The 13523-nt window shown below is 40.8% G+C and overlaps 1 protein-coding gene across 1 annotated transcript; it reads left to right on the top strand.

The window, feature by feature from the left end:
- Nucleotides 1-705: 705 nt before the first annotated feature.
- On the top strand, nucleotides 706-13000 carry LOC105258228 (LIM/homeobox protein Lhx9). Its single transcript, XM_011269361.3, has 7 exons — nucleotides 706-1482; nucleotides 2430-2677; nucleotides 4316-4681; nucleotides 5737-5910; nucleotides 6467-6690; nucleotides 10030-10265; nucleotides 10501-13000. The coding sequence occupies exons 3-7, from the start codon at nucleotides 4356-4358 to the stop codon at nucleotides 10753-10755; spliced, it is 1215 nt and encodes a 404-aa protein (XP_011267663.2). The 5' UTR covers nucleotides 706-1482; nucleotides 2430-2677; nucleotides 4316-4355; the 3' UTR covers nucleotides 10756-13000.
- Nucleotides 13001-13523: the final 523 nt, after the last annotated feature.

Raw genomic sequence — 13523 nt, 5'->3', positions numbered from 1 at the left:
GACAAATTGGTGGCGATATTAAAATCGCCGCGGGAACACGTTTTTCGCCACAGCTGGCGTCGTTTAAGTTATAATTTGTACCTGTACGCGTGACTGACGCGTGACTAACCACTCGCGTGTCACGTCATTTCTCTTCCCGGGAGCTCTTCCCATTGGGATACCCCGATTGCAAATTAATTGAGAGTGAAATGTGAGCGAGCGCTTTGCGACCGAGACGTCGCGGCTAATCATGAATAATGAATGTCGCTCGAGCGCAGTTTGGAACGCTTCCGGAAGCACGCGAAATCGATGATGTCACCGGAAGGAAATGGAGTGGAAAATTAAACAATAATTGAATAAAGTTGTTACACGAGCCTCTCTTGGTAATTTCACACGAAGCAGATTTTTTCAGAGAGATTTTAATTAATTTTCTTTTCGCAAAAATTACATCATCGAAAATATCTGCAAATTAAAAAGAAAAACTTGATTTTCCTCTCAATTAATCTTCAATATTTGAAGTTTTAAATTCGACAGCAAGTTGGAATCTCTGAATTATTTCAGGTTCAAAATAACAATAATTACGTAATCCCTAATGGATGATAATCTACGAAGATAAAATTGAGATGAGATAAAGTAGATTCTAAACGATACAAAGAGAGAAAGAAGAGGGGGGATCATAAATTACAAGACAATATGTTTCAAGAGAAATCCTAGAGGGAAACGCGGCGATACCTGAACAAACAACATTATCACCAATATCAGGAACGCGGACGACAACCATCGCTGAAAGACAGACAGAGCGAACTATTTTCCCGCGAAAAGGACAAGGAGAGGGAAGGAGAGAGAAAGGGAGACAATGGGGAAAGCCGCAAAGGCGCCGGCGCAGCGCGCAGACGCCGGGCGTCCCGACGTCTCTGCACCCCTCGAAAACCCCACCCCGTCCGCGCCCGGCGAGATCGCAGCATGAGGGGATCGCACCAACCCCGCTACCCTGCCGTGGTGACGTCCGCCCCTGGCCCCGGGTGGCCGTTCTCTCCAGGATCGTAATATTATGCCGACGGGGAGCAGCTTCCATCGCGAGTCCGCGTCCTTCGAACTTCCTTCTCCGGCCGACGACGGCTCTTTCGCGAGTTTCCCGCTCGCGGACGTTTCCGGCGCGACCAGTTTTCCGCCCGCGACTTTTCGCGCGTGATTTCCGCCTGGAAATTCTCTCCCAGTCTCTCGCGTTCGCGAATCCGCGTCCTTCTGGCTCAAAAGTTTCTTATCCCGTCATTCGTGAATCCTTCGACTCACCAACTCTGGATTTATCTGCGGATGAATCTGTTGATTGTAAAGGAAGTGTAAGAGGGTGCTCCAATTTGTGATAGGGTAAACTCGAAACGGTGATTAGTGTTATGCTCATGTTTCGCATCTTAAGATTCGAAGAAAGGAAGAATCGGTGTGTCTCGAAGGGATCAAAGGACCTAACGAGGATGCGGTGCTTTAGAAGAAGAAAATGAACTGGTTAGTGTAAATGGAATCAGAATTGTGCGAGAGATACAATTATCCGACGGCTCGCGATCAAGATGATGGCTTAATTTTCGTAAATAATCAAACATCTCTAAGGATCCGTTTAATTTCCAAGAAGAAATGATTCAAAAATCCAAGGATTTTAACAATTAACAAAATCTGCAAAAGTCTAAAGATATACCTCATAATCTAAGAATTTAAAAATCTAAAAATCTAACGTCCTGTCTGAAATTATATGCATCTTTTAATCGTCAAAAAAGACTTCAAAAATTTCAGGATCTATTTGTTAATGTAATACTTTTTATTTATAGTAAATTTTTAATATTTTTATATGAAAAAAATAACGCGAAAAAATTCCAAGTTGATGTGTAACGCATTCAATTTATTATTGGCACGAATTTGTGACGAAAGTTTTGTGGATTTTGCTAACCGCAACCGTGATTCAAACCATATCTTTTTGTAAAAGATGAGTTAGCCAACATGTCACTTTAGATATTGGCGACCACCCCGATCTCTTTCTTGCCTAACCGCATTAGAGATCCAAAGATCTTACTCAACTCTCCTTCAATCAAAAAACTTATTCTTTTTCTAATAAATTTAGAATTCTTCAATTTATAATTAGTTAATATCATTCACAAAATTTTTCAATCAAATCATAAAAGTTAAAAGAATTGAATATGAGAAAAATCATTAGCTCTTATTTTAAATTAATCGATAAATTAAATTATATAATTTGATTGTTCAATTTTTTCTGAGCAGTCAGTTCGCGAGTGCACAGTTAAATTTTTTAAATTCAAAATATGTAAATTACATGAATAGATAAAATCTTGCTGCGATTGCACGAGCACTTTTCGCGGCGCGAATTATCACGAAACGATGAACCGAAATTTCGTTGAGAGAAATTATTCTCCTTGCACTTTCGCGGCTTTTCTCTTGTCCAGAGCATGATTGATGACCGCAACAACTGCCTGGTCAGTCTGAGGCAGCCGAGACCGTCGGAATATCCGGCGTTGGAACCGCGCCGCGTGTTCTGGAAAAGCCGGCGAGTCCAAGGTGACCGCGATTTAGATGGAAATAGCCAAGCGGGAATAAATTTGACCGCGAGAGCTTCGTCGTCGACAAGCGAGAAACGAGAGACGATCAGCAGCGAAATTCGCCGTCGCGTCTCCGGCGATTTAACCGATTTCAGGTGAGTTAAAGCGATCTCAAAGTAACATTAGTCTCGGAGTGTGTTCACTTGGTTTGTCTTACTTTGTCAGAGATGAAAAAAGTAAAGATTCTTTACTAAGATGTCAAAAATCATGCTTAAAAAATTGTCGACAAAAATTGCATTCGCTTCAAAAACACAGTCAATTATTAAAACATATATACAAAGCAGAGCGTTAATAAAATTTGTGCAGTTTAATCATGTATTTTTTTTTTATATTAAAAATATATGCGCAAACAATTTAATTGTAGAATATTTAAATTTTTCAAAAGAAAAATTTTCATGTAATATAAAATATAATTTCATATAATTTCATATAAAATAATTTATTTACTTTCATGTAATAATTTAGATAACGGAGAAATTTAGAAATTCGACAATGATGTAATTTCCAAATAAACACGATACTTCAATATTACTGCAATTTGATCAAATATATACATTTGATCCGTTAATCTGGATATTCCGCTAATGCTTTCGGTGCAAATGCAATTTCGCTGACGTAACCACGCGTGCATTTCTCGCTGCGGAGATTCTGTTATCGAGGGATCGCGAATCGATTTTATGGAAATATGGCAACGCGATAATATCAGAAAAAAAAATATCTCTCTTTCCGCGAGCTATTGCAGACATAACGCCGCCGCGATGCAAATCCGCATGCATTTTGCTTTTCACCTGGAACAATGCTATTTCCAAGGATTAATTAACATCGATGAATCGTGTTGTTGTGATCGGCGTTGCGTTGCACGCGAATAATACTTGAGACGATGTTTCCGGTATTCGACATTGCTGGGAGATTGTGAAAGGACATGTTTTGTACGTGTGTTTCAATTTAAATCTACTTTGTGCACATTTGATTGATTTTAAAGATCAACGATTTTCAAGAATAGATCCAGATCTGTTAAAATTTAATTTTCATGAAAAGTTTCTTGCTACTTCCTTTCCCTCAAGATGATTATCTAGACGAGAGACATCGCGTTGATTCGCGAAATCGCGAAGATCAGAAAATCGAGAGAAAACCGTTCATTAACAGATCGCTGATAACGAATTGTTCGTTCATCAGCTTTATTCACCTGGGCAGCGTGTTCTGAACGCCTCTACATTAATCATGATTCTTAAGGATTCTAAAGTCTCAGATCCTCGAGTTTTATTCTTTCAATAGCAGAAAGAAAAATCCAGGGTTTTATACAAACGTCAAACAATCAATTTTATAATACGTTGACGTTTATGACGTCAAAAATTCTAAAGTCAATGGCTTCTAAAGCCTATAGATCAATGATCGATCCAATAAAAGAGATTGAATTATTTAGGCAATTTATAATTCATGATAGAATTTAAGGCAGAAATAATTTTACATGCTGTACTATCATGTGTGTATAGATCCTGGCATATTTTAATTCCTCAAGTATGTTTCCTGTATCGTGTAAAATTAGAAACAAATCTGTCTCAAATTTTGTCACAAATTACACAAATTGCCTAAAACAAAGAACGTATATTGAATATTGTCTGGAGAAACTTGCCTTAAACTCGAAATTTATAGACGTTTCTACGAAACTAATTCTTCAAATCGCATCCAGACGTAATAAGCTCATAAAAGTTGGCGATGGGCGCCGTTTGCAGAATGCAGCGGTATGCGTCGTAGCGGGTCGCGTCCAGGGAAATGCTGAAGGAAGTCGGCTGCGGGAGCGCTACACCTCCGCCGGGGGACGGCGGGGGAGCAAACAGTCGGCAGATCGACGCGAACGAAGGCGGCGGTGGCGGCGGCGGTGGTGGCGGCGGCGGGAGCGGCGGGGGCGGCTCCTCGGAGGGTGTCCTCGGTTGCGGAGGCTGCGGAAGGGAGATCGCCGAACGCTGGTATCTAAGGGCGGCCGATCGCGCATGGCACTGCGGCTGCCTGCGCTGCTGTCACTGTCGGGTCCCCCTGGCCGCCGAGCTCACCTGCTTCGCCAGGGACGGCAACATCTACTGCAAGGAAGATTACTATAGGTTAGCATGCGAAATCACGTCCGAAAGAAAGATTATTTTGCTGGAAGATATAAAAGAGATTTTTGAAAAATAAAATCAATTTTAAAAAATCTGGGAATTTTTATATTTTATTTATACAGTTATTAATTAATTTGAAAAATTAATATAAATAAATAAATAAAAATAAATACAAAATATTAACAAATCAAAATTCCCCAAAGATTTTTAGTATTGAAAAATTAACATTGAAATTTTATAATCGGAAAAGTTTAATAATTTTTAGGGACATAGAGATTTTGGAAAAAGGCCAAAAGTATATAACTCAAATAATTGTGAATAAATAAATAAATAAATATCATGTGGAATAATGCACGCGCGGATTTACGCGATGACGTTCGGTATTTCAGGACGAGGGTAGAATGAAAGGCTGAGAAGCGAGTTCGTTAGAGCGAACAGGGGAGGAATTCAACAGCCGTCGTCCATGCAATATGCAACAACGCGAGCCCTTTGTTTCCGTCTACGCGAATGGTGAACGGTCCGCTTCGATCGCTTACGAAATTCACTTCTCAAGCGGAATTCGCATAATACATTCGCAAACACTCGCACAAATCGGATAATGCATTATTAAATTCCCAAACACGTACACATATATCTTGTTCCTCAGTGATTTCTCTGATTTAAATTATAGCAAAAATTTGAGAAAATTATAAAGGAAAATGTCTCAATTTTTAATTATAGTTAAATTGTCATTAGATTGATATAATTGATAGAGGTTGATATTAATTTAACACGTTTAGAATTTTTAATTTTTCGGAAAGATTTTGATAAAATGCATGCATTTTTTTAACTATTGGAATTTTTATTCGCAGATTATTTCTGATTTAAATTTCGGCAAAAATTTAAGAAAAGATGACAAAAGATACTTCCAGTTTTTAAGCCCAATTAAATTGTCATTAGATTGATGTAGCAGTGTAAGAAGCTGATATTAATTTTATTTATGTTTGGAATTTTCAATTTTTGGGACATTGAAAGACGACACATGTACATCTTTTAACTAGTGGATTTTCTGATCGCAGATTATTCGCGGTGTCGCGATGCTCGCGATGTCGGGCCGGCATCTCCGCTTCGGAGCTCGTGATGCGGGCGCGCGATCTGGTGTATCATGTGGCGTGTTTTACTTGCGCCTCGTGCGGCACCCCACTGAACAAAGGCGACCATTTCGGTCAGCGGGACGGACTCGTGTATTGTAGGTAGGTGAGAAACAGGAGCGTCTGATCATTACTATCCTTCAAAGGCCGCGTCTCTCCTTGTTATCAACGAGTTCGATGACGAGGTTGACAGGAGCACGAGGCGCTTTTGTCGCGCCGAGTCGTTCCTTCCTCTCTCCCATCCCGTCCGTGCTAATGACAGTCGTCGAGTCGCTTAATGACAGTCATTGGAATGGATGGATTCGAGTCTCGGGTTCCGAGAAGACAATTGTGACGGCAGATACCGTGGGATGCGAGAATAAGAGATCGGCGAAAGGGGAAAAAAATGTGTCACGATTTAAGGAAATTAAAGAGAGATCGAGAGAGATATAATACTTATAAAATTAAGCGGCGCAAACAAATGATAAAATAGTCGTGGATATAAACATAGAGTGTTAAGAGAACGAAACGCATCGTCGAATGTTGGGACCCACGGAATCTAACGTTCACGCGAGTCGAACTCGTTCATCGATACTCGACGTATAACGCGGAGGTCAGGTCGTCTATCGACTACTTGACAGAGAGCTTGACGACTGACAACTGCAACGTCGCTCCCAAGACCACACTACGAGCTGCTGTGCTGCGCCGGGGATTACGGGGGTGCTGCCGGCGGCATCGAGGACCTCGGCTCGCCGGGGGTGTCGCCGCTTCCGGCGTACTACGAGCAGAGCCCGATAGCCACTTCCGGGACCGTGCAGAAGGGCCGGCCGCGGAAGCGGAAGCTGTCGGAGGTCGCCGGTTCCGAGCTCCCCGTCACAATGAGACTGGCCGCTGGCGCGCTCGGTGAGTCAAGCCAATGTATGTTCCCGCGATCTTGTACGATCGTGAACGATTTTCTTGCCACTGTTTTCCTCCTCTTCTGATAAGACGGGTTCCCAGACTCCTAGACATCCGCTTTTCGTACTCCCGGAAAGTGCAAACAAGACCACCCGCTTCTTTCTTTCGTTTGTTCACGCTTTCTCTCCGTCCCATGCTACAGCAAACGAGTTAATCGGCGGAATTGCATTATTTACCGAGTTATGAAGAGAGGGAGACGTAATGGCGTTCTCCTTTGCGCAAATATTTGCTCGAGCCCTCAAGAATCGCAGATGTTATTTCATTTCGTCCGCGATTATTCGGCTCGTTAACTGGAGCATTCGACATGCAGCCAGCGGGATTCTTTGATGAATTCTCGCGCGCTACGCACATGTTTTATTCCCTCAGTGATTTAATATGCGTGTCCTTAGTATGTCAAATATCATCGTCTCAAGGAGGTCGCATCCTATGTTTTAATTTTTTTGTTTTCATCCTGCATTTTAATTTTTCCGGTATTTTAATTTTATTCTGTATCTTAATTTTCCCTGTACTTTAAATTTTTCCTGTATTTTAAATTCATCCTGTATTTATAAATTTATCCTGTATTTTAAATTTATCCTGTGTTTTAATTTTTTCTATATTTCAAATTTACCCTGTATCTTAATTTTTCCTGTATTTTAATTTTTCCTGCATTTTAAATTTATCCTGTATCTTAATTTTTCTTTTTAATTGTCTTACCCTTTAAGGTGAATAATAAACAAGAGTTGCTGCATCGTTCGATAAAAATTGCAGATAATTTTAAGATCATAGCACGAGGATACTTTCCCAGAACAGATTCATATAAATCGTAAAGTCAATCGTCGCGACTTTGACGGCACAACCCGCGGCCGCTTAGTCGAGGAAAATCGGCGACACGACGATCTCACCGAGCTTATGTTCGCTCGGCTTGTGTCATTTGTCAACTGGCACCCTCATATCGTATCATCTCGATGCGATTCCCGCCGGTTTTACGATCGTTTCGGCGTGGACGCGAGCCAAAGAGATGGCCGCAAACCGGTACACGCGCGATTCCCAGTTATTTTATAATCGACGAGGGCGAGGATCATTCTACCCGTAGACTACCGGCCGGAATTTACGACCAACAGCCATAAAATTGTCCACCATGTCCTGCGTGCGCAGCTTCGGGTGCGGCTGGGAACGTTCGGTCTCAAGAGAAAGATCTCTCCCTCCTTCTCTCTCTCGGTTTTATTATCTTTATATATAATTGGGACAGTTTTTGCGCCAAAGGGAGACACGCCGACGAGATGAGAGCTATTCCGCGACTGAGAGTGAGACTGATGACAGAGACACTCCCGTTCTCCAACACACAAATAGAAAAATAATACTCTGATTGTCTTCAACTTTTGATGATAAATTTTATAAAATCAAAGAAGACAAAATGAAGATAAATTATTCTTGAATAAATTTTGAAAAGAAACATATATATTCTTTATACATTTTTCATATTTAATATAAGTTCGATTTGCTCAACATGACACGATAAAATCAAATAGTTATATTAAATATTTCAATCGATATAGCATCTCTTGTAACGATGAAGAAAGGATTTGCTTATTCTCTCCCGATAAAATATATTTGACATTTCTTTGTCTTAAAATCAGAGCCTCAGGAAGATGTCCTTCCTCGTGAGGGAAGGTCGACACGAATCCTGAGAAGTCCCCGACATCAGAGATCGGGGGAAGAGAGGGTGGGCGGATTTAGCGGTTTAAGAATGAGATTACAATTTGTCAGGGCGAGTTAGAAGCCAAAATTGCCGAGGCTGAGGACTACAGGCTTCTCGACGAAGAAACAAGAGTGTGCGATAGAGAGAAAGAGGGGTCCCCGCTGCCGCACAGACACGGCAAGAAACTCACAGGCGGCATTATAGTGCTCCGACCGGCCATTCTGCTGGCGGTGGCCACGCATTGGCCGCAGCAGCATTCTTTTCCGGGCAGATCGGCCAATCGATGCATCTCCCGGTGCCGATACCTATCTGTCACTGTCCGCCGGGGCCCGTTCCTCTTTCTGCCGGAGACAGAAAGGCCCCGCCGAGAATCGGAAGGACCGCGCCGGAAAAATTCTAATTCCGATTCGATTCGATTCGCGATTCACGCCGAGAGAGAGAGAAGCCTGTCAAGCCTAGCTTTTTTTGGAAACGATTGGATTGGTTTTAAATTTTTTCACCTTTTCCTGGATGGTTTGTTTTATAAGCCGAGGATATATTTTCGAAAGAGCATGAAAAAATATTTATCGCGTCGAGTCTTCGATTCTATGTAGAAGAAGAAGCGCTCTTAATTGATCAATTAGCGGTTATATCACCGTGTACGAATTTATCTGAATTATGGGGAAGGAAAATAAAAAAAAAAAGTAAAAGAAACCGATCGCAGGAAAGAGGACGTGCGTTGTGTGCGCAGTTGCGGTTGTTGCACGCCGGCGGAGCGAAGGAACGTATCCAATAAATAAGACGACGAGGGTAACCATTGAATTCAATCGGAAGAAGAACGGGTTCCAGTCGACGAACGGGGTGGACGAGGGGGAGAGGGCGCGAGAAGGGATCCCAGAAGTAAATCCCCGAGCACGTATGCGCCATTACTGTTTATTGTTCCGAACTTCCATTCCCAACGAACCGCGATTCGCCGGTTCGCCAAAAGGGAGAAGGAGAGAAAGAAATATCGCGAATGGGGGCGAGAGAGAAGAGGCGAGATAGAAAAACCGTTTTCGCGAGTGACCGCAGTGTCTTTGGAATCTTTTCTTGTCGAGGTAAACGACACCGATTTCGTTCATTTCCTTTTTTCCCCGGAGGTGATCGGGAAAGCACAGTTATGTTCGCGAGATCGAAAAGATCGGAGAGAGATCGCGCGCTACGAAAAGAAGAGGTCGACTTCTCAAGTTCCTGGAAATTAAAATTAAAATTCTTTTTCAACCGCCCATTCAATCGATACATTGAACGTTAAAGAAGACGAAATATACAGATAACGGGGGATTTTTATATTTATGGATGGAAAGAGTATTCATTAAAATAAACGATTTGCATTCAATAATCGAAAAATTCCAGGTTTTTAAAATATAATCCCAAAAATTTTTAAATTCCAAGAGTTTCAATGATTTTTAGGTTTCATGTTTTAAAAATCCAGATCTTAAAAGCTTGTGATAATCGTGAAGCTTACGTCATCCAGCATCTTGTTGTCTGTTACGTGTCGAACGATCTCGCGGTAGAAATCTCGAGGAAATATGTGAGATGATCTAACGCGAGTAAAAGACATTTTCTAGTGGATGTCGCGATTGCAGAACTGCTGCATCCCACGGAACTATCCTCGTCGATGGAATCGCTGACCGCTTACGACGCATCCGTGGGTTCTCCTGGACCGGTGCACCAGAGCCAGCGTACGAAGCGTATGCGCACCAGTTTCAAGCATCATCAATTGCGAACCATGAAGAATTATTTCGCGATAAATCAAAACCCGGATGCTAAGGATCTCAAGCAGCTCGCGCAGAAGACCGGCCTGTCCAAGAGAGTCCTCCAGGTAAATAATTTTCCTTTCAATTTACATTTCGCAAAATGGAATAGCTAAGAAAGTAATTTAGCATCTCTGACGTTCCGTTTCTTCTTTTTACTGACAATTTTTCTCTCGTGTGATGAAACTAATCAACGTCGTCTTTGATTTTACATAATAAATTACTCGTCTCTTCGCTAATTCTTGACGAATGATTATTCAATAATTAACAGTTCGAGTCTCTCTTCGATTTTTCATTGTTCAGGTGTGGTTTCAAAACGCACGAGCGAAATGGCGACGGAATCTGATGCGACAGGATGGCAGCAACGCCGGCAGCAACGTCGGCTGTTCCGGGACGCCGGTGTCATCCAGCACCGGCAATTCTCCCAACGTCGGCCCGGCCGCCAGCATCCTCGGCGACAGTAACAGCATGCCCTCGACTTCCATGGAGGAGCTGCACGCCCTTCATCATCTGCACTCGGGCGTCTCCTCTCAGGTCTCCTTCTCCGACCTGTACTGACGACAGCTTGAAATGGACGAGGACACTTACAGCAGTCTCTCCAGCCATCTCGGATGAGGGATTATCGCGCTTCCTCGAAAATCGACCGAAGAGCGAATGACACGTGCATCCATCATAGTTTTCTTTTTTTTTTTTTAAGATCTCGCCGATGAACGGTGGCTGACTGTTGATGACGTATTGTGACAGCGATCTGAATAGTTTAACGTGTTCCTTACTGTTTTTGAAAACAGTTGTCTGAAATTTCGCGAAGGCCGATGTTTTGTGTGAAATAAACTTTGCGTGAAATCGATTAAACATTCGGCTTTTTCTCCGAGATTTACAGAGGGACATGTCACTGGACTTGATGAAGAAAAAGTGACTCGCTGGAGGACTTTTCCAAACAGCCTAATCTGGTAGAGACGATTATGTTTAAGTAATCAGTGATAATAATCATAGTTCCACGCACATCCGAATTACCAAAGATTACTAGACGAAGATAGTAAGAGCGTAATCTAGGTACGTATGCAAAAAGAGAGTGTATCGTTAGCGATTAATCGATAATTATTGACGAAGCCTCGACATGCGGGGGGTGTTCCAGAAAGATGTGTACTATTGACAACATATTTCAGCATTTCTAAACATCTCACATTACCAATCTCACGTACTCCAAGAGAAATTGAAAATTTTTAGAGAACAAGAAAAATAAAAAGATCCCTTACGAAGATCCGAATATTTTTAAAATACTTGCAAATATATTTCTAGCAATCTATCAGTGTTTTTGGGAAAGCTCTTTGTTTGCGTATTATTTAAATTGTATGATACACACAACACGAAATATATATTAAAGATTCAGATCTATTAAATATGATTATTGGGTATGATTATTTGAGACACACGCGAACAGCTCACCCATGTGGACGACATACATGTGCAATCACGTAGCGAAATTATTTAATTTGTCCTCGTTGATTCTTCACGAAACTTTGTACGCCACTAATTTCTTTATCGGCTTCGTGTTGTGTCGATCGGCCAAAGTTTATTAAATATATATTAAATACGCGATTATGACTACGCATAATGTGTCGATAATGATTCCTATATTAAATATGAAATAAAGTAAAGTTGGAAATATAGTTTTGGAATTTTATCATTGCTAAAAGATGGAGATCGCAGGCAAGGATTTGGATCTGATAATCGAATCATCAAATCATACGAAGCTCGATAAAAATTTAGACGAGTCTGCGATTTTTATATTTAAATGTATCAAAGTTTTTGAAATGAAAAACGGCGTTCCTCTGCTCGTGCCAAAACGTAGCTAAGAAAGAAATTTTTTAACGAGCTGCTGGAATTCAAAGGGCATGATATATTTTTGCAAAAACATGGTTTCCGAATTTTCGCGAATTATTGGGAGAGATTCTGATCGATCCTTTCGCGCGTTATATATTCTTGCATTCGTGTTCCCTCTCAAATTGTCACCTTTGAATTCGAGCAGTCGAGGCGCACGCACACAAATACAACACAATACATGTGTTTGACGCGAACATGTATACACGATTGCGAATAAGGGCCAGATCGTTGCGAATTCGCGAAGCTTAGTTAAATTGAACTCTCAAGCATATATAAAATGCCATAGGAAACTATATTGTAGATTTAATATTTTTCCAATATCAAAATATTTGAAATCTTGGAAATATTGGAGGATCATCTATTTTCACAAAGTCTTCAAGTCAACGACGCTAAATTTTCCAGTCCTTTCACTTAATTTCTATTCGACCATTGATAAAAGATAAGCTTTTATAAACTAATCAATTCTTTAAATCTAAAATGAAGGGCTGAGTAATACGTGAGGTTTTACGAAAATTTGAAATGTAGTGTGTGAATATCATGGCAATGCAACTCTATCAATCATGTAAAAAAAAATTAAATTAATAAGTCGAGAGAGATTACAGGATGTCTTCAAACATTACAGAAGACACGCGTTGATTTTTTTAAATTTATAAACCAATCCGTTTATCACAATTACTTTTGTCACTTGGAATAAGTGTAAATCATAAAATATTTTACAAGCACCTTTTATCTTGTCACGTGATGTCCGACAGAGAAAAGGAATCGGATAGGTCGCACGTTAGGTATATGTAGCATAGCGATGATTAAGTGTACATGTTAAAGAGCGAAGCAATTATTTCCATCTCTATAGGCAAATTAATGTGCTACATTCGAGTTGCAACTATTATCGCATAATAAATAGTTACGTACGTCTCTCGACTCGGACGCAACTCTTGCTCTCCTCTCTAATTCATCACTTTCTCCGACGACTAGATCACGAAAAGATAAGTTGTAATTTTTAAGACAAAAGAGGTAAGTTCAAAGTTGTTCTAATCAAGCTAAAATCTGATCGGGACTTTTGCGAATTTTAATATTACTTTAATCTTGGCACTAAAAAATTCCCAAATGCTTATGACTCTTAAAATTTAATTTGGATTTATTAAATTTTATATTTGTGGATCGAATATGTGTGTCAATCGTAAATGTCGTAAGTCCTTAGATTCGCGAATTTCGCGTTAACATGTAAAATTTCTTCATTTAAAATCGAAGAAATTCAACCTAACGACATCCTCCATCACCGTGCACCATCTTCCGAATAGACTTGGACCGAATCTTCTCGCCACACACACTCGCTGCTCTTTCACGAGGCGCAAGTGCGAGTCGTAATTAGCATCAAATTAGGTATTTAAGGATTTCACGTTCGTGCGTTCGAGTTAGAGGCGGATAAGCCGAAAGGAAGATAC

This window comes from Camponotus floridanus, unplaced genomic scaffold (genome assembly GCF_003227725.1).
Source record: "Camponotus floridanus strain SB8 unplaced genomic scaffold, Cflo_v7.5 scaffold58, whole genome shotgun sequence".
Taxonomy (NCBI): domain Eukaryota; kingdom Metazoa; phylum Arthropoda; class Insecta; order Hymenoptera; family Formicidae; genus Camponotus; species Camponotus floridanus.
Note: the sequence above shows the minus strand (reverse complement) of the source record. Positions and strands in the feature narration are given on the sequence as shown.

What these genes read in the sequence shown, in the direction of transcription:
- LOC105258228 (XM_011269361.3), top strand. Translation starts at nt 4,356, where the DNA reads ATGCTGAAGGAAGTCGGCTGCGGGAGCGCTACACCTCCGCCGGGGGAC. An exon ending in TGCAAGGAAGATTACTATAG is followed by an intron (nt 4,682 to 5,736) that starts GTTAGCATGCGA and finishes TTCTGATCGCAG; the next exon opens with ATTATTCGCGGTGTCGCGAT. An exon ending in TGTCCAAGAGAGTCCTCCAG is followed by an intron (nt 10,266 to 10,500) that starts GTAAATAATTTT and finishes TTCATTGTTCAG; the next exon opens with GTGTGGTTTCAAAACGCACG.